The sequence below is a fragment of the Barbus barbus genome (assembly GCF_936440315.1).
Source record: "Barbus barbus genome assembly, chromosome: 22".
Lineage (NCBI taxonomy): Eukaryota > Metazoa > Chordata > Actinopteri > Cypriniformes > Cyprinidae > Barbus > Barbus barbus.
In genome coordinates, this window is record NC_136750.1 from 13,323,540 (window position 1) to 13,348,083 (window position 24,544).

Consider the following 24,544-nt stretch of genomic DNA (forward strand, 5'->3'; position numbering starts at 1 on the left):
TTATATGTATATAAAACACTATATTCTTGCACTTCTGGTTAGATGCTAACTGCATTTCATTAGCTCTGTACTTGTACTCTGCATAAATGACAATAAAGTTGAATCTAATCTAATCTAATATATGTGTATATGTATGTATATATATATATATATATATGTGTATGTATGTATGTATGTATGTATATATATATATATATATATATATATATATATATATATATATATATATATATGTATGTATATATATATATATATATATATATATATATATATATATATATATATATATATGTATGTATATATATATATATATATATATATATATATATATATATATATATATATATATATATATATATATATATATATATATATATATATATACACGTGTATATGTCCATATGTGTACTATATTATATACTATTATATGCTATATTAATCTATATTGTGTGTCATTCATTTACTCTCAGATTATTCTTACATTATTAAAACATTTACAATAGTCAATTATGAGAAATAACTGCTGTACTAAATTGTACGACTAAAAGTCCCTGCCATTTTGAGTGTTTCAGTATGACCTTGCAATGGTCAGGTGGTACAAGTTGGAGTTCTCCGAAAATTCAGAAATTACAAGTTGTATAATGCAAGTTCTGCAAGGACATCTCAGAGTCTTGTAATTACTTGGTTATTCAAACACTGCAGGAAAGCACCTTAATGATGGCCACTATAGGAAGTGTCTGCATTAAGGTGGCCCTGACTGAATTCTGACCGATCTGCTAGGCTTAAAATTAAACAGTCAAGTGACAAACAGATCATCTTCAAGAAAAAAAGGTTTTTAAAGTTTAAAGTGAACTTAATGAATGCACTAAAAGTCTGAAACATTCTTGGCTTGGACAGATACAGTAGGAGTGGCAGGCACATTTACTATGACCCAGATCTGTTTCAAGACCGCCGAGGACTAACTTCACTGAAGTCACACTGAGAACACAAAGAATACAGTTAACATGTCTTGTCTTCTGTTCTCGGAGAATAAAAGCTAAATAATTAAGCGGGTCTCCGCTTCCACACAGAAGCTTGTTTGCCGCCCCACGCTACACCCGAGCAGGGGAGCAAAATGATACGCTGTGCTTGGAAAACACTGGAGTCATTTTACCCCACACGTTCCAGTACACAGAAATATGCATACACTTTCAATAGAAGCTCTTTGCAGTCACAAATACAAGACTGTCTTGGTTGCAAAACCTAACCTTTCCCAAGTGCGTGTCTGACATTTATTACACTATAATGTGATGCTCTATATGGGGCGTCTTGTGTAGCCAAACACAGGTCACTTAACAATTGAGGTAAAATAATGTCAGTGTATCAATTTATAATAATAATAATACAGAAAGTGATTTCAAAGAGATTAATCAGTTCTGGGTTGAACCTCAAGTGTCATCTTGTTTAGTCTTTGAGCTTTTTATTTTAAAGCTGGCAGATTTAGAGACAAAGACGGCACACACTAATTCTAGGTCCATATTTTTCTGGTTAATGTGTTGTAAATAATATATGGCTTTAGGGAAATGTTGAACATGAGCAACAGTGATTGTTGAGGCTTCAGGGAACAGCACACACCCAGATAAATTTACCAGCCTGCAAAGCTCTGTCAACGTGTGTTTGAACATGTTTTGACTTACTTTACTTACCCTCCGAACATTAAATATAACACAGAGCAGTCACCTCTGTGCATGAGTGCTGATTTGAACAAATACCCCCTGGATACTGTAAATCCCTTCCACTGGACCTGAAGACCACCTGCGCTTTTGCTTTTTTTATGCCACCCTCTGGATATGTAATGCATTTATAAATGTCATGTCATTTCAACCATCTGCCAAACTGTAGCCTGCACCAAGAAGTCTGTGCAAGTAAACAATAAATGTAGGCTACTGTTTAAAAAGTTATTCCTACAGGGTTTTTAACATTGCACAACAATACATATATAATCGTTCACTGACACTTTATAATATAGACAGTTCATAAGAGTAAAATAGAAAGGAGATAAAAGAGGAAAAAGTGAAACTTCGCCTGGTCCTGCACCTGCTCTCAACAAAGAACGGAGACAAATCACTTACTTCAGTTTCTCTTACTCAAGAGTTTGCTTATAATTCCGCTTTGGTTACAAAGTCAGCCTTGCCTCTTTTCATGGAACCATCGGAAACATTGTGCACTTATTTTCCTCTGCACACGCGTCTCCAGGGTTCTCCTTCCCATGTAAAGCAGTGTTTACTGTTTAACTGAAGTCTCCGCTCTCATTCAAAAGCTCGGGACTAGTAACTGACCGGAGCCGAGAGGAGCAGCCCCGAAAAACAGGCGCGGACTTTCGGAACGGACTGACAACGAACAGTTGAACAAGCAGGAACAAATATTATCACGCGATAATTAATACGGTATTGTCGGTTCAGTTTGCCTTGCCAGTCAAATTAATCCGCTCCTGTACACATTTTAAGGCATGTTTCAACAAAACTCAAAAACTGAGAACTTATGTGGACTTTATTTTTCTTTCAAAAAATGTTTATCGGGACCAATTCTCACTGTTTATTATCATGCCTATTAATAATTAGTAGCCAGTTTATAAAGTAGGCTATATTGTAACGGCCTCAGCATTTGCGGTAGTTTTGTGGCAGATGCATGTGTCTGTACGATATGGAAAGGTGAAGAGATCTGTTTGTCTTTATTTTATTTTATTCCTTTCTGTTTGTGACCTGAGTTGGATGCTTATGTACATGTGGACGATTGTGTCGGTGCTTGAGGTGTTTTATTAAACTTCTCGTCCCCCGTGCATTATTAGCACCACATCTGGGCTGTTGAACATTTCAACTCGGTGTTACACTAAACTTAACTTCCTTTAACTATTAATAAGCTGTTTTTTGAGGCAAAAGTCGAGAATTGGACCTTATAAATAAAGTGTGATTGAAAGTTATTTATTTCTGTAAATTATTAAGTATTATTGAAAAATAAACGATAGCATGCAACAAAATAAAACTCCTTGCTTGTTAGAAAACATTGGCTCTATTTTTGACAAACTAAATAATAATATAAACTATTCAAGATCCAAGAGTTTTTATTTGTCACATACACAATTATACAGGGTACTATGATATAAAACATAAAATGTGACATTTACTTACTATTCTAATCATAGATGTTATATTTGCATTTCAGTGTACCACAAATCCTAAAATGTGAGAGTTGTGAATTTAGTTGAGCTCGAAATTCCAAGCTTAGAATTTGATACAACGAGGAGAGAGGAGTTCTGTTCGCTCTCCCACATGAAAACAAAGGGCATATTTTCCTGTCACACATCTCTCATCTCTCACTCCTTCCACAGTTTCCACAGGTCTTTTTGTGTAACCGCCCATGTGCTGAGTCTAGGTTCAAAGTCTGCTAGTCTCATACCCAATGCACCTTTCAATTCAAACCGTCTGTCCAATAAGAGTCCAGCATCTCTGCCATAGTTGCAAGGGACATTTGCACAACAAAGGCTGAAAGGAGGGGGGAAGCAACTTCCCCAATCATTCCCTCCCCCTATGCCCATTACAGTAGATAGAGTATTGCCATTGAGAACTGAGGCGAAAACAAAACCCCTACCAGAGGACCTGCGCTCGCACTGTTGAGCAGACCACTGGGAGGGCCATTAGATGTTAAGCCTCTTTTTACAGTCTAACAAGTCTCAGACTATACATATTCTCTCCGAGTTGTGATTTGTTTTTTTCAGAAATTGAAACCACCAGGTATAATTTTGAGACAACAATAAACTAGAATGACTTCTTTCATGTTCAGACACCGGATTTTTGTAGTTGGTACATGCAAAACTAACTTATTCACTTTCACAAAATCTTGTTGACATTTCAAATGTGTTTCTTTAGTCACTGTTGCAAAATTCTTATAATTATGAAACAAGTGCAATTCAGCTATAAGCAGCTTTACAGAAGACAATTGTCTTCTAATAATATTAGTTCTGCTAATATCTCTGAATATTAATTGTCTTTTAAACCTTTGTCTTCGTATTTTAGATAAGTGTTCTTCCATTCAAGCACCTTTTTTCTCCTCTTCTAGCCTCTTTTCCCCATCTCCAAAGCACTAGGCCTTTAGGACCCTGAAAAGGTGGCACCCCCGACGCACTTTGTCTTCTGAGTGTGATGTTTCTATAGTAATGGGGAACCCTCCTCCTCATTGTCTCCATGGGGGCATTGGTAGACCCCCACTGCCATGTCATCGTGACAAAGCACTCCCCCGCCTCCCCAGGGAAAGAGAAAACTGAGAGGTCTGTGGGATATGGATTTATGGGAGGAGGAAAGAGTACAAAGGCTTTCCGGTTGTCAGGAATATGACGATGGTACCCAACGCTACAGGTGTAGGACAGCATGAATAATGTGATGGATTATACAAAACCGCAGAGTGTTAAGAATGTCTGTCTTCATGTTGGGTAAATAAGGACATGTGTGAAGAGACTCATTTCAAGTTTAATTGCTGCTTACCTTATCCATGAAGTTCAAGTCTGAGATCAGCAATATAGCACATTTAGAATAAATACTTCAAACAAAACAACTCTGCACAATGAATAACCAACCTTGTTTTTTGAAAAGGGTATATTTCACTTCTCTTTAGCCCCTGATGTCCATTTGAAGAGTTTTTTAACTGAGATGAAGAGCATATTGTTCCTCAAAACATTAGCAGCTCTCTCCCAGCGACTCTCTTCCTTCCACAAGCCTTTCCCTTTTTTCTCTGCTCTGCTCTCGGCCCTCAGAAAGCGCTTATAGAGACGCCAGTAGATCCGAGAGTGAGAGTCCAGACCCACAAAAGGAGAAGTCCTAGCCAATCCATGCCTCAAAAGTTCCTCATTCACACAGGTGTTAAAGAGTGAGCCCTAGAAAGAAAACCAATGCAATGTAGTGGGTTTATTGGATTTAGTCTCTTTTTTTAAGCAAAATGTGACTAATAACATACAAAATTATAATATTTATTATACATTTAATCATTTAGATTTAATATCTAATTCATACAATAATTATTTCATTTTCATCAGTGAATTTTTATTCATTTTTCCAGTTGCTTGCGATAACTGTTTATAAAAATATTTTTTGTAGAAACTGCATATAGAAATACAAAGAGCAATTTCTAATAAAAAAAAAAAAAAAAGGGGGGGGGGGGGGGGTTGAAACAAGTAGAAATATTCACTGTAAGACTTTTCCAGGCTTAGAAACAACACATTTGAAATCCCCTGATATTTCCAGCTTTCATTGACCCCTGTTTAACTTGTATGATATTAGATCTAAAGTGGTGGTTCTTAATCACGGGGCCGGGACTCACTAGGGGGCCTCAAAACTCAAAATGATTTAAAATAAGGAGGAAAAAAAATAATTAAATAAAGGGTAAATAAATCAAGATATTTCTTATTTCAACTCATTCCTTCAACTGGATCCCAATTTTTTCGTCTAAGGCCCAGGCTTCCTTAAAAAAATAAAGTAAAAAAAAAAAAAATCACATCTGGAAAAGTCATACAAATTAATACAATCTCAAACTCTGTGGCCATTTTTATAATATGTATATACTTTTTTAATAGTTATGCAAAGCTGTAAAATAATCAAATGTTTGAGTACAAGTAAACAGGTAGGCAAGCAGACAGACAGACAGACAGACAGACAGACAGACAGACAGACAGACAGACAGACAGACAGACAGACAGACAGACAGACAGACAGACAGACAGACAGACAGACAGACAGACAGACAGATAGATAGATAGATAGATAGATAGATAGATAGATAGATAGATAGATAGATAGATAGATAGATGAATACTGTTGTGGAAAATTGGGTCTTGCAGCCAAAAAGGCTGAAAACCACTTCTCTAAAATGTCCCCATCAAAGCCTCTCATCTGTCAAGCAAACAACTTTCATGGTGGCATCTGACCCAGTGCTAATCTGGTATATCGCACCTACCCTGTTAACCAACACTAGGCAGTGGAGGGTCTCGTTCTGTCGAGCGATCAGTCGGAGCCACACTGTCTCAGCTGGTTTCAGCTGTTGACCAATCCAGTCCTGCCCTTCTGAGGTCAGCTCCACTCCAGCCAGACGCACATCCAGAAGGGTCATGGGCTGACCTGCAGAAGCCAGTGTGAGTTGTCATCTCTAGCCAACAACCCTTTAAAACGCTATATCAACAAGACTCTATTTCAAAGAGCTTTTACGATGAAAAAACAGTTTACGGAGCCAGTTTAAAGCAGTGAGACATCTGAAGGATTTAAAGAAAGGATCATTTTCTATGGTCTGGGAGGACCATTATGTGAACAAGACCAATAAGGTCATGCTATCCTGATGAGTATTAGTCTCTGTGGTATAAAGGAGAAAGCTAGATACGTCCATATGGTACAAGCACCAAGAGGGCAAGCTTAACAAGGCCATCTGTGAATCACAGTGACACTGACAGATATAATCATCTTAGCTATCCTTCAGGGAGTTAGTATGTGACTGGTATCGCACATTTAGATCACATCTAAACTTATTTTGAAGGAATGGTAGGTCCATAATAGAATTACTTGGACTGCCTCTTTCCAATAACTGGTTTACAGAGATTCATTTGAAAATACTGAAACACCATCTTGTAGATGTGCAAATGTTAACAATTCAGTGGCAATTTGGTTTAGTTCTGAAACAACGTGAGGTTTCACAGGGTTTGGATTGTAACAATAGGATGACAAGAGAGAGAAATCTTATGTGCTTCATTGACTTAAAGGGATTGTTCGCCCAAATTATGTCATTAATTACGCACCCTCATGTCTTTCCAAACCCAGAAGACCTTCGTTCATCTTCGGAACACAAATTAAGATATTTTTGATGAAATCTGAGAGCTCTCTGACCCTCCATAGACAGCAACGATATTACCACGATCAACGCACAGAAGCATAGCAAAGACATCGGTACAATAGTCGATGTGACATCACAACGTAATCAGCGTTATTTACGTTCAGCATGCGCACACTGTCTACAGAACATAAACAACGCTGATTACGTTCTGGGGTACTCTCCAAAATGGCGGAAGACAGTAACTCGGGGAGAATAATTGCTGATTAAATTATGTTATTATTGTTTTCTTTGCGCACAAAAAGTATTCTCGTAGCTTCGTAAAATTACGGTTGAACCCCTGTCACATGGACTATTTTACCGATGTTCTTGCTACGTTTCTGTGCGTTGATCGTGGTAATATCGTTGCTGTCTATGGAGGGTCAGAGAGCTCTCAGATTTCATCAAAAATATCTTAATTTGTGTTCCAAAGATGAACGAAGGTCTTAGGGGTTTGGAACAACACGAGTGAGTAATTAATGACAGAATTTTCATTTTTGGGTGAACTACACTGTAAAAAATAAGTGTAATTTTAACTGTAAAATTTAGTAAAAATGCTACTGAAAAAAACTGTTAATATGTTAACAGTGAGTTCCTGTACTATATACAGGAAAAACTGTAATCTAACCAGACATTTCATGTCATTTTACAGTAAAACGCTGTTAATTGTAGTTTTTAGAAGTAAAAATAACAAATGTATAATTTACAGTCAAAAACTGTAAACTGATATTCCCAGAATTCCCTGCGTGACACTCCACATTTGAAAGTATTGTGTTTAAATAATCGTGTTTTTTAATAGTTTTTGTTATCAGTTATGTACATTTGGGCTTTATGTTACTTCTTCTGCACCTTCTATATATTAGTATATGCGTCTGCTTGTGGTGAAGCTACCTGTGATGAGCTTTGATTCTTCATGTGACTTTCTCTTTTACCACCAGCATTATTACGGTGGTCGTCAGTATGTTAAAGGTACAACACAGATTTTAATAGCAGTGTGTGTTGTTGAATATAGTGGTTTACATTCAAATTTCCCTGTTTGTAAATTACAGTTTTATACTGTAAATTTTAGTTTTGTTCTGTAAATGTGTTTACAGTTTTTCTGTATTTTTTACAAAATTATTCTGGCAACCACAGTAAAAACTACAGACTTTTTTTTTTACAGTGTATCCCTTTAAGTTAAAAGACCAATAAGTGAATGGGCTTGAATCCAAGTTCAAAGGCAAAGGGGTCTTCCTGAAGGACAGCAAAAGGAGGTCATGTGGTTTCTTACGCTTAGTAAGTAGGCGACTTAGCAAAGGGACATAAATTGGAATGTGTTCCACTTCAAGCCCTTTTTCTGTAATATGTCTTAGTCTTCCTCTGATACTGATGTTTCTCTCAATGAATCGTGCCGGAATATCAGCTGCAGAGCCAAATTTTGTAATCTGCAAAGCAAAGACAGGAAAATCTGATAAAGACAAGAAAAAACATTAACATAGTTCCAGGGCAGCAAGAGCCTCTGCTGGTGAATGCCATAACTACACCGTCATGCTGGAAGCATGTTTTCCCATTAAAATATCAGGCATAACATGTCACAATTACCTGACAGATACCAATAAATCAGTTTCCATGAGATATAAAACTAGTGTCTGTGAGAGCCCTTTGCAAAGAGCAAAAAAAAATACAGTAATATGCCGCGGCTTGCATGTCTTGCCAATTTTCAGGGGAAGTTGCTAAAGGCAGGACGAATTGTTGCTAAATGACATTCCCCCGGTTTCACAGACAAGGCTTAAGTCTAATCCTAGACTAAAATGTAAGTCTGAGCTGTTTCAACTGAAAGAAACCTGCATTGACTGATCTTAAAATATATCAGTGCCTTTGTTTTGTCTCAAGATGCACAACAGTAATGTTTTTTTTATATGTATGTTCATAAAAATTACATACATGTCCTAATTGAACTATGGCCTAATCCTGGCTTAGACTAAGCCCTGTCTGTGAAACAGGGACATTGTGATGTCATTGCACAAATGCATCATTATGTACAGGTGCATCTAAAAAAATTAGAATATCATGAAAAAGTTCATTTTTTCTTGTAACATTTCAAAAAGTGAAACTTTCATATATTTTAGATTCATTACATGTAAAGTAAAATTTCAAAAGTTTTTGTTTTAATTTTGATGATTAGAGCTTACATCTAATGAAAGTCAAAAATCTGTTCTCTCAAAATATTAGAATATTTACATTTGAATTTCAATAAATGACCATCCCTACAGTATAAATTCCGGGTATCTCTTGTTCTTTGAAACCACAATAATGGGGAAAACCGCTGACTTGGCAATGGTCCAGTAGACGAACACTGACACCCTCCATAAAGAGGGTAAGTCACAGAGGGTCATTACTGAAAGTTGTGGCTCTTCACAGAGTGCTGTATCAAATTAAATGCAAAGTTGACTGGAAGGAAGAAATTGGGTAGGAAAAGGTGCACAAGCAACAGGGATGACTGGAAGCTTGAGAATACTGTCAAGCAAAGCTGATTCAAACACTTGTGAGAGCTTCACAAGGAGTGGACTGAAGCTGGAGTCAGTGCATCAAGAGTCACCACGCTCGGACGTCTTCAGCAAAAGGGCTACCAAGCCACTTCTGAAACAGAAACATCGTCAGAAGCGTCTTACCTGGGCTAAGGTGAAAAAGAACTGGACTGTTGCTCAGTGGTCCAAAGTCCTCTTTTCAGATAAAAGTAAATTTTGCTTTTCATTTGGAAATCAAGGTCTGGAGTCTGGAGGAAGACTGGAGAGGCACAGAATCCAAGCTGCTTGAAGTCCAGTGTGAAGTTTCTGAAGTCAGTGATGATTTGTGAGCTGTGACGTCTGCTGGTGTTGGTCCATTGTGTTTTACCAAGTCCAAAGTCAATGCAGCCGTCTACCAGGTGTTTTTAGAGCACTTTATGCATCTGCTGACAAGCTTTATGGAGATGCTGATTTCCTTTTCCAGCAGGACTTTAGCACCTGCCCATAGTGCCAAAACCACTTCCAAGTGGTTTGCTGACCATGATATTACTGTGCTTGATTGGCCAGCTAACATGCCTAACCTGAACCCCATATCGAATCTATGGGATATTTTCAAGAGAAAGATGAGAAACAGTCAGTCCAACATTCCAGACGAGCTGAAGGCTCAATAGTGCCTCAGCAGTGCCACAGGCTGATCGCTTTCATGCCACACGTCACTGATGCTGGAATTGAGCGCCAGAGACAGATCCCTAGTGAGGACCCCACCACTTAGACAGCCATCGGGAAAAGACCACTGGAACCAGTTGAGCCCTTACAATCTGACTTTGCTGCAGTTGGAATTGAACTGCTGGTTCGTTTGGCCAGAGGAGAACTGGCCCCCCGACTGAGCCTGGTTTCTCCCAAGGTTTTTTCTCCATTCTGTTACCGATGGAGTTTTGGTTCCTTGCCGCTGTCGCCTCTGGCTTGCTTAGTTGTGGACACTTCATTTCCAGCGATATCGTCGACCTGATTGCAAAGACACTATTTAAACTGAACTAAGCTGGATGATGACATCACCGAATTCAATAATGAAATGCCTTTAACTGAAAATCTTTTTTTAATCTTTTAATTTTACATTATTTACACTATTTTCCTTTTTTGATATTGTGCAGTTGCTTTGACACAATTTACATGGTTAAAAGCGCTATAAAAATAAAGGTGACTTGACTTTGTGCTAAAGGAGCCCCGACCAAGTATTGAGTGCATAAATTAACATACTTTAAAGAATTTGAACTTTTCTGTTTGCAAATTCTTTTATTGATTGATCTTAGGAAATATTCTAATATTTTGAGATACTGATTTTTGGCTTTCATGAGCTGTAAGCTCTAATTATCAAAATTAAAACAAAAAACTTTTGAAGCGTTTTACTTTACATGCAATGAATCTAAAATATATGAAAGTTTCACTTTTTGAAATAAGTTACAAGAAGAAAAAAAAATAACTTTTTCATGATATTCTAATTATTTTAGATGCACCTGTGCAATCACAATGCAAAACTGCATAGAATATACAATCAGATCACTCAAATTTCAGCAAAAAAAATAAATAAATAAATAAATTATATATATATATATATATAATTAACATTTCAAATCATATATATATATATATATATATATATATATATATATATATGATTTGAAATGTTAATTGACATTTGTTAGTAAAACTAAAATATAAATATAATAATACGAACATATACCTTTTTTTTGTTTTTAAATACAACCTTGAATTATTGAACATTTACACATTTTTGAACGATTATTGTTTTGGAGTATGACTCTGCCTTTCAAGATCCACACCCTTCGGTGCAACTTCGCAAACACTCGTTCCGGTCCTGGATGGCGAAGGCGGGTATCATAATCTTTGATGAGTAAACGGGTGCTGGGTGATTGGGATCCAATACAATAGGGTGTACCGTGCTTGGATCGAGGCCTTCTATGCGTCTTAATCGTCCTCCGACTCGAATCAGATTGCTGGCTTAGTCGAACTCTGGAGAGAGACAAAGGACTCGGCTGTTAGAACGAACAGGCTTACTACTCTTTAACAGCTGATAGTCCTCGGGGAAACTGTCCATTTGGGCCTTTCTCAGTGCAATCAGCTCTGCCTCTTGGTAAGTACTGGCTGGAGGAGAACCACTCTGTGCTGCCGCCCCATGCAGCTCCTGTGCCACCGACTCAACCAAGTCCTTCCAGCTGCTAAATTTACTGGTAATTTACTTGGACCACCGGGTGGGCCAAGACGGACAGGTTCTATTGGTGTTATCAGGTGGGTGTTATCAGCCCCGATGAGCAGCAGAGGACATACCTTTTCAAAGGCCTGCAGGGGAAGATCGTTCAGGTGCTTGTATTTCTTCAGAACACTCAAAGGATACGAGTGGTTAGCCTGACCAAGACGTTTGGCGGTAAAGGCTGCTGCAATCGTAAACATCTTCTGAGGCTGATTTGCCTCAGATATGTGAAAGGAAACCGATGCCCCACTCACAGTCTGCACCGCTTGGCGAATTGTCCGCAAAGCTATGCTTTCAGCTTGGCCTTGTATTCCAAGCTCATGGGCAGCATCGGGAAAAAGTATAGTCTGCTCAGACCCGTCATCCATTACAGCATAGGTGTCGAGCTCCATAGCGTAGCAAGACTCTGATGACTTTCAGGAGCACACGTATGCAGTCAGTGGGTCTATCCAAGTACAGGGTCTCTGCAGTTGAGCTGACAAGGCAGGAATCTTCTTTGGCACCCTTGGTGTTGACCTCATTAAAATACCAATTAGACCCAGAGAATACGCCATTGTAACGGATGCTATACCTAGTAAGGTATTATGTCTTCTTAAAAATGAATGCAATGAAAACGCTAATCTGGACTATATAACTAATACAATTTTTATTGGAAATATTAATATTTTTAAAAATAACATACCAAATAAACACATTAGAAATGTAGTAAATAATGTTATATATCCTCCATCTAGATTTTTCTGGTCATCAATATTTGGAGACTTAAATTGGCGTAAGGCTTGGAGAACGGTTGATAAATTATTTTTTTAATAAAGAAGTAAAGGAAGTTTTGTATAAAATATTGCATAGAATTTATCCAGTAAAACCTGTATTGGAACGTTTTAAATTGAACATTGACTACTCCTGTGAATTCTGTAGTAATGCAAAAAGATTTTGCATTTATTTTTTCATTGCATTTACACAAAGATATTTTGGGTTGATATCGAGAATTTCATTACAAGAAAACGTAATACAGCTGTTATACTAGGTGGGTCTGATATAATGATATATGTTAATGATTATGATTATGGGGTAGAAAAGGATAAAGTGCATATTATTCAATTACTGGTTGTAATGGGGAGGTTTCATATACACAAAATCAAGTGGTCGGGTGGTAAGCCAAATTTCTTTCATTTTATCAACGAATTTAAACAATTCTGTAATATAGTATATAAATGTAAAACAACCAAAAAGCTATCAGGACTAATAGTATCTGCAAATTTGAAATAGACAAGTAAACTGTACAGTCTTCATTATTTTATTTTATGTTTTCATATTCCTCTGGCTAATTTGTATTTTACTTGTAATCTTGTGTACTGATGGCATTTATATGCAACGTAGGCTACTTCTCTTGTTGTTATATGTTCCTATGCAATATATATATATATATATATATATATATATATATATATATATATATATATATATATATATATATATATATATAACGTTCAGTAAGTCAATTATAAAAACGAAAGCATTAGTATAAACATTTTACTCATACTTGCAGAGACCATGAACATATCGACTAACAGGAGCTGCGTGAAATAAAAGCGTTGCATTTACCAGTCTGATGCTCCTCGATATGACGAGAAGACCCACGAGACCAAGACATGTGCTGATATTCTGTTGGGAAGCATATTAAAATATGCAAATATCAACATACCACAATAAAACACTTTTTGCGTCTTGCATGGGCAGCTGGCATAGCCTACACTTTGTAGTTCACAAACTCACTATTTCAATACAGGGAGCTGAAATCATGACACGCATTGTTTACATCTGTTACTTACCCGGACAAACGTTAAGTTATCGTCAGCAAATTGTGATATATGTGCAATGATATTTTTAGAGGGTTTGTCCCCCTCGTTCACATCTGAAGGATCCGAACCTGTCGGCATGTTGTTTACAGAGGAAGAACTACAAAACGAAGCCCCGCCCACTGTTTAAGGGTAGCGACTTAGGCCAAAAGAGAAAAGCGTTTTCAGTTTTACATTTACAAATTTTATGTGGGAAAGCCTAACACAAATGGATCAGATTTCCCTTCATTTATTTGTATACAAGATGTGCTTTTTTTTGTCTTTTTTTTTTTTTTTTATATAGAGTTTTTTTTTTTTTTACTTCTCTCCCCTTAAGCCTATATGACAAAACAAATTAAAGAGAACACTTAATGAAGATTACAAATATAAAGACATTTGCATGAGGAAAATTTTAAAGCAGGTAAAATATTTAGTCATACAGTACAGTATTTTACAGGGATAATTTACAAAAAATAACATTCTGCCATTCGGTCCATGTTCTTTCAAAATCATTTGGCTTTTTTCACCCCATGGAACACACAAATAAGATGTATCATAATGATAGCCTTAATCATCGTTCACGTTCATAAAAAAGGTGATGTAAAAGCAAATGGAGACCGAGGCCGTCAGTGCTTAAAGTGATCATTCACGCAAAAAATGAAAATTCTGTCATCATTTACTGTACTTCAAGATGTTTCAAACCTGTATGAGTGCTTTTTGCAGTAGCCACTGGCTTCCATAGTATGAACAAAAAAATAAAAATACACTATTTGGTTACCAACACTATTTCAATTGTGACTAATGTCCCCTCTTTTGTGTTTATTAGAGCAATACATCCAGTTTTGAAGAATGAAGATGACTAACTGATTACAGAATTGTCAGTTTTAGGTGAACAATCTCTTAAAATTGTCCCTAGTCATCAGTGAAAATCAACTGAGTAAAAGTGCTGGTGATTGTAAAAATATCCCAGTCAACCAATAACAAATATTACAGTTTTAAATTCCAGGCTTTCCTCTCTGCTCCTGAAAAGTCTAAATCATTCATAGAAATTCTAATGATTAACTTTTTTGACATGGATTTAGGTAGTGCTAACAAAATGAGTTGTCTTAAAAGACAAAGCTGGTCTCATGAATAGCATGTTCAGTCACACATTCAAACTTCTTTAAAATCACTGGCCATAAAGAAAAACAAAAAGGAAATATAGTCTGTCAATATTTTTTTTTCCTGGCCTTGCAGAAGTTCTAGTTAACTTTCTTCGCTTGCCTTTTATATCGATACCTAGGTCATTTAAGGTAACAGTGACTTATATACATAATAGAAACAACCTCTATAACCGATTTCAATATTACTACAACCAGCTTCATTCACAATTATGTGATTGAGAATGTTGGTCTATACTGTATAAATATTTACATTCCACCTGAAGAGCTCAGTTAGAATCAAGTCTTTCTGGAGAAAAAGCATAAAAGCTGAAACGCGAATTTCTCAGCATCATACATACGTCATGTACGATATCAGAAGACCCAGTCTTTTTGGGAGAAACTTGTAAGATATTAGAAACAGAAAGGCACAGGAACTCAAGTATTTCTAAGACAAATGCTTGATTAAACAGGCATAGGAGCAGTGAATGGCATGCCATTATTGTGTATCATGTACTTCACACATAAGCTAGTGCCATCTCTAGATGAATAATTCTAGATCAATTTGACATAAAAGATCTGGTTATTGAGAATAATGGAACAGATATGCAAAAAATTTTGTAATACAGTATATTCTACTATTTCAGTCCTCAAAGTGTATAAGCCTGTCTACAGGCCTGCTGTAGCACGTCAAAAATAAGTAGTAACTCAGCGAAGGAAAGAGAGGGCAAGACATGAAGTAACTTTACAACAAGAGACAGAGTCCAGTAGAGATGATGTTATTTGGCAACCCTGCAATGCCACGCAGAGGGGCTCTCTTCCTGTAACCGCTTCATTTTTTTCCCGAAGAAGATCCACCAGCAGAGACCGATCAGAACACACACCACAGACTCAACATAGTAACCATCCAACGTTGTCACACACGTACCGCCCTCTCTGACACAGAGCTGAAGACAACATAAGAACAGATTCAAATTATAGACATAGTTAAACGTCCCCAATTAGCAAATGCCTAGAAATGTGATTCAATTAAACACTTACCCCTGCTTCTTCAACAGAGCCGCACGTCTGTCCTGGGGCTCCCTGGCACTCTTTAAAGGTGAGAGGGTCTACCAGCCATAGAGCTAGAGTAGAGGGCCAGTTCCCTCCTAGATTAGTCACAGTGTTCAGAAGGGTCATGTAGGTGCCTCCTATCATAGGGTCACTGACCTTGGCGTGAAAGGCCATGCAGGCAACATACATGCTGTATAGTGCCACCTAGTGGAGAAAGACATTTCACAATGAACAGAAGTACACAAACCTAAATAATTGTTGATTTCAATCTAAATGATCAATTCATTAAAAATACATAAAACAAAATAATAATAAATAATAATTAAAAATAAAAATAAACAAATAATATATATTTTTTTTATGTATGTATATGTGTATGTATATATATATATATATATATATATATATATATATATATATATATATATATATATATATCACACACAGTCATGGCCAAAAATAATCAGCACCCTTAGTAAATATTATCAAAGAAGGCTGTGAATATTAATCTGCATTGTTAATCCTTTTGATCTTATATTTTCACAAAAAAAAAAAAAAAAAAAAAAAAAAAAATCACAATCTAACCTTTCATTGGATAATAAAAATTTAAAATGGGGGGAAATATCATTATGAAATAAATGTTTTTCTCAAATACACGGACACAATTATTGGCACCCCTAGAAATTCTTATGAGTAAAATATCTCTGAAGTATATTCCCATTCATATTCACAATTCTGAGCACTCCGGGGTGATTATGAACATGAAATTATCCAGCCATGGCTTCCTGTTTCACAGAAATATAAATAGGAGGGAAAACAAAGCCCAAATTTCCTTAAAGGGGTCATATGATGCGATTTCAAGTTTTCCTTTCTCTTTGGAGTGTTACAAGCTGATTGTGCATAGATACGATCCCTGAAGTTGCAAAGACTCAAAGTCTCAAATCCAAAGAGATATTCTTTATCAAAGTTAAGACGCTGCCACGCCCCCTAAAACGGCTCATTCAATCACACCCCCACGTCTACATCAGGATGTGGAAATATTTGCATAATGGCACCCAAATGTTCACACAAAGGAAGGAGGCATGGTTTCAGTAACCACGGTAGTGTTGATTCAGCCGTGTCAGGGAGAAGCTGTGTGTTTCTAGGCGAAAGCAAAAGCACTTTATTTGGCCTTCCGAAAGTAGATGCATTTAGGAATCATTTTGATTACTTATAACAGAACAGCAACACATTTTATGGACGACCGTTCGTGAACGTAGGAGAGGAGTTAATTCTGACTTTGCTATTACAATCTGGCACTTCTGAATCAGCGACTGTATGTTTTGTTATTAGTTTAAGTATTTGCTACTGACTGTTCAAATGCAGAGTTTTGTGTGTGTGTGAGAGAGGGAGACACGGTCACACAACCGCGGCTTGTGTGGAAACACATACGAGCATCATCACTGTGTCTGTCACGTGACTCTGTTCCCCTCTCAGGCTTGAACTGATGGTAAAACTAAGGACATTATTAGTGTCTTTACATTTAATTTGAAAGCTAAAGCTCGCGATTATGGAAAGGAGCGTTACATTTTTTCGTCTCGTGCTTGTGGTGTTCGGCCGATCACAATGCACTGTGCCAGTTGGCCAATCAGAGCAGACTGCGCTTGTCGGAAGGAGGGACTTTGTACAAAACGTTTGAGAGAGGCGGGCCTACAATAATGTACAGTATTTGAAAAATAATGTGTTTTTTGAACATTAAAGCATGTTAACATTCTGTTACACCAAATACACAAAATAATGATCTTTAAAAAAAGCATCATATGACCCCTTTAATCATCCATCATAATGAGAAAAACCAAAGAATATATTTCTGATGTGCAGCAAAAGATAATTGAGCTTCACAAATTAGTGAAGTGGCTTTAAGAAAAGAGCAAGAGCAGTGAAAATTCCCATTTCCACCATCAGGGCAATAATTAAGAATTTCCAATCAACATAAAATGTTACGAAACTGCCTGGAAGAGGACGTGTGTCTATATCACCCTAATGCACAGTGAGGAGGAGAGTTTGAGTGGCTAAAGACTCTCCAAGGTCCACAGCTGGAGAATTGCTGAAAATAGTAGAGTCTCGGGGTAAGAGAACCTTGTTTGGGAGGGTTTCAAGAAAAATTATCCTAGCTCATCCAAAAACAAACTCCAGCATATTCAGTTATCAGGTCAGATGAAACAAAAAAAACAAGCTTTTTAGCAGCAAACACTCAAGATGGGTTAGTGAACATGGATAAAACATGGCCATTCCAGTCCTCTGACCTGAACCCTGTAGAAAATGAGTGAGGTGAACTGAAGAGGAGAAGCACCGTCATGGAGCTGGGAATCTAAAGGGTCTGGAGGTATTCTGGATGAAGGAATGGTCTCTGATCTCTTGTCAGGTGTTCTCTAACCTCATCAGGCATTATAGGAGAAAATTTAGAGCTGTTAAACTTGCAAATGGAGGTTTCAAAAAGTATTTAAATAAAAGGGTGCCGTTAATTGTGGCCAATGTGTATTAGATAAAAACATTTATTTCAGAATGATATTTCTACCCATTTTAAATTCTTATTATCCAATGAAAGGTTAGTTTTTTGTGAATTTTTTAAATAAAAGATCAAAAGGATTAATGCAGATTAATTTTCACTTCTTTGATCATATTTACCAAGGGTGCTGATATTTTTGGCCATGACTGTTTGCATGCATGCATGCATGTATTACACACACACACACACACACACATACATACATACATACATACATATACAGTGCTGTTGGAAAGTTTGTGAACCCTTTAGAATTTTCTATATTTCTGCATAAATATGACCCAGATTTTCGCACAAGTCCTGAAAGTAGACAAAGAGAACCCAATCAAACAAGTGAGAGAAAAATATTTTCTTTGTCATTTATTTATTGAGGAAAATGGTCCAATATTGCATATCTGTGAGTGGCAAAAGTATGTAAATCTCTTGGATTAGCAGTTAATTTAAAAATGACATTAGAGTCCATCTGTGCAGAGGTGTTTTCAGTCAGTGCACTGACTATCAAATGTCAGTACGTGACCTGTTTTATTCAAAGAACAGGGATCTATCAAAGTCTGATCATGTTTGTGGAAGTGAATCATGTCACGGACAAAGGAGATTACTGAGGACCTCGGAAAAATCTAACCATATACATGTATAGGTAGATTCCCTATTATTTAGATGGCGGACGCGTCTGCGTGCTTGGAGCGGTCGAATGGGGAATCTACTCATACATATCTGTGGGTAAAATAACGAGCATGATGTTATTGTTTGCATAGTCGTCAAGGATACGCAGTGCTAATGTGGGCAGCAACGCCATCATTTTCAAAAGTATCCGCTTTGGTCCGTTTACACTGAAACGCAACCCCGGAGTTTTCAAACTAAAACGGGGTCTGCGGCATTTTCAAAAGTCTCCGTTTTTGACCTCAAACACCGGAGTAGTATAAACGATAGGCGTAACCGCAGCAAAGGTTATGTGTTTTAAAACCAAAACGCACTAGTGTAAACGGGGCCAGAGTCTTAAGAGAATGTGAGTCATGCAGCAAGACAACAACCCCAAGCACACAAGTCATTCTACCAAATAATGGTTAAAGAAGAACAAAGTTAATGTTTTGGAATGGCTGAGTCAAAGTCCAGACCTTAATCCAATTAAAATGTTGTGGAAGGACCTAAGCAAGCAGTTCAGAGGAGGAAACCCACCAACATCACAGAGTTTAAGTGGTTCTGCACAAAGGAACCGGCTAAAACTCCTACATGTTATTGTGCAGGACTGATCAGCATTTAAAAGAAACGTTACCTTCAGTCACTGCAGCAAAAGGGGGTCACACCAGATACTGAAAGCAAAGACTCACATACTTTTGCAACACTGGATAATTTTTCCTCAATAAATAAATGACAAAGAGAACCGAATCAAATAAGTGAGAGAAAAAATATTTTCTGTCTACTTTCAGGACATATGAAAATCTGATGATGTTTTGGGTCATTTATTTATGCAGAAACAGAAAATTCTAAAGGGTTCACAAAACCCAAGCAGCACTGTATGCATACATGCAAATAAATAAATCAAGACTTATTTACTAATCAATGTAAATCAATAAATACATAAATATATAACTAAATACATAAACAAACATATACGCTGCCGTTCAAAAGGGGATTAGTATGATTTTTAATGTTTTTAAAGAAGTTTCTTATGCTCATCAAGGCTGCATTTATTTGATCAAAAATACAGAAGAAAAGAAAAACTAATTTTGTGAAATATTATTGCAATTTAAAATAAGTTTTCATTAAAATGATTTCTGAAGGATCATGTGACACTCAAGACTGGAGTAATGATGCTGAAAATTCAGCTTTGCTTCAGAGGAATAAATTATATTTTAAAGTATATTAAAATAGGAAACCAATATTAGAAATTGCAGCATTATTTCACGATCTCCCTTTTTTCTGTATTTTTTATCAAATAAATGCAGCCTTGGATGAACATAAAAGACTCCCTTAAAAACATAAAAAATCTCACTGATCCCAAACTTTTAAACGAAAGTCATTGATCAAACTGCAGACAAAGTTAATATAAACTAACCTGATGTACTGCATAGCTCAGCAGCACAACAGCATAATAATACACTGGGAAGCCTTCCTCCTGCCGAACACTTGGGGTCCACCAGACCAGCAGGGCATACTCCAAACCAATCAGCAGCCTTTGAGGAACACAAGTCACAGGCTTCCTCTTACTCTACCCAATGCATGTATTCCCTCTCATGATTACACGTGCATCAAATCTTGTGTACATCACAGCTCTTAGGCTACGTTCACACTGCGAGCCTTAGTGTTCAATTCAGATTTTTTCTCAAATCCGATTATTTTGTATAGCTGTTCACATTGTTGTTTTAAATGTGGCCAATATCAGATTTACAGTGTGAACAGATCATGGTTCTGAACTGACCCGCATGCGCAAAAGAACGATACGAACAGGGTTTACAGATTTTCACAACAAAATCCGCCCAATTGCTTCTCAAAACTAGTGCAAATCTAGCTATGTTCAGGGGGTAAATATCGCGTTAGTGGGTATATTCAACCCACAAAGTTGAAAAAGAACCTGCGGCAACAGTAGAAAAAGTAGCCCGATTCCTAAGTGAAACTGTGGATTTGGCAACACTTGCAAATAATTATAATACTTATGAGTTCTGACACATCACTGTACTTCCACTGACTACCTTTCACAACTGTGTTGATAACTTTGGGTAGGTAAAATATTTGAAGCGTCTCCCGTCAGCACAGAATTATGATGAATGTCTAGAGTGATGTAAAAGCCGCATTAAATCCGACATGACTGTTCACACTGCGGTCGCATTGTAAAACATCTGACCTGGATTGGATTTAGTACCATATGTACTAATTTAGTACATATGGTAGTAGTACCATTTAGTCCACATATGGAAGTGGCACAAATCGGAATTGAAAAGATCAGATTCCATACGGTTTATGCTGTTCACACAGTCATGACAAAAACATGCGAGTCACATGGGAGCAAAACAAATCGGATTTGGGCCACATTTGCCTGCAGTGTGAACATAGCCATAAAATCAAGAATCAGGGCATGTGTGTTGATTTTGTTTGTACCTGAATGGGAAAGCTTTGTAAAAAATATCAAGTGGCCGTGGCCCAGCTGTGTATTTACTAATAACTACAGGCAGCAATATTTGCAGAGGCACCATGGGAACCGCTAATAGAGCCAGCTGCTCTTTAGGAACCCCAGCTTCCACTAGCTTCAGCCCCGTCACGGCATCAGCTGCAGAGAAACCGATCTGAAAGTAGAGAGGAAGAGGAATAAATTAGACTGATTTGCATATAACTATAAAGTTACAGCAGTTAAAACAAGATGACTATAGTAACTTAAGGCTCGGCTAAGTGACATTACCTTAGCAGTCAGCAGAAGGACACAGAAGGTAAAGACAGTGGGCATTTTAATTATGGAGATCAAAAGTTTGTAGGTCTCCATAACACTCTGTGTCTCCTCTTTAGGCTTCTTCTTAGTATGATGGTGTTTGCCGTTTTCCTTTTTCAAGATAGCAACCAAAGTGGTAGATATCATGAACACAATCCCCCAGAAAAACAAGAAATCTGAGAAAGAGCAGAACAAAAAGTACAAAGAATCAGTAAACCTGCATCTCTAGTCACACAATTTTATTTAAGATTTCTTAAATACAATTTCTTATAACAATTTTATTAGATTTCTTAAAAAAAAAAGAAGATCTTATCGATCCAAAACTTCTGAACGGCAGTGTATACATATTTGTAGATATAAGAGGTTTATTTCAAAAAATATTAAACATACATACACATAAACACAACATATATTCATATAAATATTATATAAAATGTTTTATGTTTTTGAAAGAAGTCCTTATGCTCACCAAAGCTGCAAATTATTGTGAAATTATATATATATATTTATTTATTAAATATAATTAATTCCTGTTGTGCTGTTTCATATTTTTTGAAAACCATGGAAACATTTTTTTCAGGATTCATTTATGAACAGAAAAACACTTATTTAAAATAAAATGCTCTGTAACAACGAACAAAGATTTTACTTTCACGTTTGATCATTTTAATTCATTCTTGCTGAATAAAAATATTAATTTCTTTAAAAAATAATAATAATAATTCAATATAATAACAGTTGTTGCATATACCTGAGAGTGTTACAATGCCCCGTTCCTGAGGCTCAAACCTCAAATACTTGTTGCAGAAATCAGCAGACTCCAAAGCCAGAAACAACACATTTCCTAGGAAGTATCCAGCCGTCTGACCCACAGAGTTACAAGTGGAAGCATAACCCACATTCTCCCTGGACAGCATAGTCAAAGCCCAGCCATCAACGGCAATATCTTGCGTGGCTGCGAGGAAAGCCAGCATGAAGAAGACTGCGGTCAGAGTGATCACATCTGGCCCCCTCTGTCCATCCGTCTGAAGCATTGCGTCAACCGAAACTGACAGGTAAAGCATAAAAAGACCCAGCAGGTACTGAGTGGGCACCAGCCACGACTTCCTCCTGCCAAACTGCCGCAGGTACAGCGAGTCCACCAGCGGAGCCCAGAACAGCTTTAGACTGAAGGGCCAAAAGACAAAGCTAAAATAGGCCTGGTCCTTGTAACTAACGCTCTTACTCTGCATGATGAGAGGGATGCTCCCGGCCAAGCCCAAGGGAATGCCCTGAAGCACATACAGAAACAATAACAGGGCCACATTGCCCAGTTCTCCTTTAATTCCGTGACTCGCTTTCATTCGTCCATCAGCCCGGTCTGAGTTTGGCAGAAGAGCCTCCTCGTCATCCTCCACTTCTAGCTTGGATTCCCTTTCACCCATATCGGAGTTGGACACCACAGGCTTCCGCTGCCTCCCGTTCTTGTGCGTGATAGATTCAGACAGTTCCATCTTAACCTGCCGGGCATCAATCCAGATATGTCCACAAAACACCTACTTTTTTATTAATAACAAAAAAAAGCAGTGTTATATTAGTATAATTGACATCCTATTATAGCTTGTCAAAAGTTTACATCCCCCTTTCAGAATCTGCAAAATGTTAATTATTGTACCAAATTAAGAGGGAATATACAAAATGCATGTTGTTGTTAGAACTGACCCGAATAAGATTTCACATAAAAGATGTTTACATATAATCCACAAGAGAAAGTGATAATAATCCCTTTTATTTTTGGTAAAATAATTAACATTTTACAGATTCTGAAAGGGGGGTGTAAACTTTTGACTTCAACTGTATATACACACACTCAATCATTTTTTATAAAAATTTTAGTATTAGTAATTGTGTTGTGAGTTTTTTTTGTAATATGTATATATATGGCTTTCATTATTTTTTGTTGCTATTTTACTTTTACATTTTAGTAAATAAACTACCAGATATATACCAATGTCTCCAGGATGCTTTGCTGCAGAACTATGCACAAGTGTACCGAGGAGAAAAGCTGGTTTACATGCAAAGGGTGTTCATTGTTAACAGAAGTTAACTGATCAATAAAATCTATGACATTATTGTTGAAAGAATCCTGACATTACAGCATTTTTTTAGTACTGTAGCTTTGCAGGGTTGATTCTTCAAGCATCTTGGAGACGTTGCCACAGTTCCTCTGGATTTAGTCTGTATCGGTTTGTTCATGCTATTCCATTTACAATTAATAGCAAAATAAATGTTTGAAAATGTAAACTGATAACTACTAGCACACAACAGCAAAAGATAGAAATAACTGTCTTAAAAACGTATTTTTGTTTTTAAATAAAATACTAATAGCATAAGATTTCGAAACCATTTAGACTGGGGGAAATGTGTATTACACTCCAGAGAAGCTCTCTGACATGAAACCACAAATAATCATTTAAAAAAAGCATGAGATGGAGCAGAAGCAGAAAATATACTGATTCATGGTTACCTTGCACTATGATGACATACCACATGACAAGTCAAGACATCAATGAACGAAATATCATATGAATGACGGAAAACACTGACTGTTTCTTGACTTCAGATGAGCAGCACTTTACTGACACCAAAACATCCACTCAAATGTATAATATACCTAATGTTTACACGCCGCAGAGAAGCACAGTAAGTACACCTGCCCGCTGAAATGAGGAGGAAACCGGAGCGGTGCGTCTGTGAAATGTGTCCGAAGGCTTCAGCTGACGTGTCTTACAGTGCCTGTTTTTAGTTCCGCCCGATTTCATGAAATTTACACACCGTATATTTTACATATCACTGACACGTGGCAGGTTTGCTATATATATATATATATATATATATATATATATATATATATATATATATATATATA

General features: G+C 36.9%; 2 protein-coding genes across 3 annotated transcripts; both read right to left on the reverse strand.

Annotated features, from left to right (window-relative positions):
• Positions 1–3,084: 3,084 nt before the first annotated feature.
• On the reverse strand, positions 3,085–13,605 carry LOC306888541 (protein C3orf33-like). Its single transcript, XM_079446904.1, has 5 exons — positions 13,470–13,605; positions 13,243–13,302; positions 8,153–8,306; positions 5,983–6,143; positions 3,085–4,906 (listed from the first exon to the last, which is right to left on the reverse strand). Exons 1-5 carry the CDS (start codon positions 13,575–13,577, stop codon positions 4,634–4,636), a joined length of 756 nt encoding a protein of 251 aa, XP_079303030.1. The 5' UTR covers positions 13,578–13,605; the 3' UTR covers positions 3,085–4,633.
• Positions 13,606–13,795: 190 nt separating this feature from the next.
• Positions 13,796–24,381, reverse strand: LOC306888535 (acetyl-coenzyme A transporter 1-like). Of its 2 annotated transcripts, none has more exons than XM_079446891.1 (7): positions 24,143–24,381; positions 22,388–23,174; positions 21,610–21,812; positions 21,312–21,496; positions 20,272–20,389; positions 15,656–15,871; positions 13,796–15,561 (listed from the first exon to the last, which is right to left on the reverse strand). In XM_079446891.1, exons 2-7 carry the CDS (start codon positions 23,127–23,129, stop codon positions 15,394–15,396), a joined length of 1,632 nt encoding a protein of 543 aa, XP_079303017.1. In that variant the 5' UTR covers positions 23,130–23,174; positions 24,143–24,381; the 3' UTR covers positions 13,796–15,393. The 2 variants fall into 2 exon arrangements, with proteins under 2 accessions (XP_079303017.1, XP_079303018.1); XM_079446892.1 differs by having other exon boundaries at positions 22,388–23,171; positions 24,143–24,354.
• Positions 24,382–24,544: the final 163 nt, after the last annotated feature.

What these genes read in the sequence shown, in the direction of transcription:
- LOC306888541 (XM_079446904.1), bottom strand. Translation starts at nt 13,577, where the DNA reads ATGCCGACAGGTTCGGATCCTTCAGATGTGAACGAGGGGGACAAACCC. An exon ending in ATAACTTAACGTTTGTCCGG is followed by an intron (nt 13,303 to 13,469) that starts GTAAGTAACAGA and finishes GCTTCCCAACAG; the next exon opens with AATATCAGCACATGTCTTGG. An exon ending in TATCGAGGAGCATCAGACTG is followed by an intron (nt 8,307 to 13,242) that starts GTAAATGCAACG and finishes TTTGCTTTGCAG; the next exon opens with ATTACAAAATTTGGCTCTGC.
- LOC306888535 (XM_079446891.1), bottom strand. Translation starts at nt 23,129, where the DNA reads ATGGAACTGTCTGAATCTATCACGCACAAGAACGGGAGGCAGCGGAAG. An exon ending in GGGCATTGTAACACTCTCAG is followed by an intron (nt 21,813 to 22,387) that starts GTATATGCAACA and finishes GCTCTTTCTCAG; the next exon opens with ATTTCTTGTTTTTCTGGGGG. An exon ending in TGAGCTATGCAGTACATCAG is followed by an intron (nt 15,872 to 20,271) that starts GTTAGTTTATAT and finishes TTTCTCCACTAG; the next exon opens with GTGGCACTATACAGCATGTA.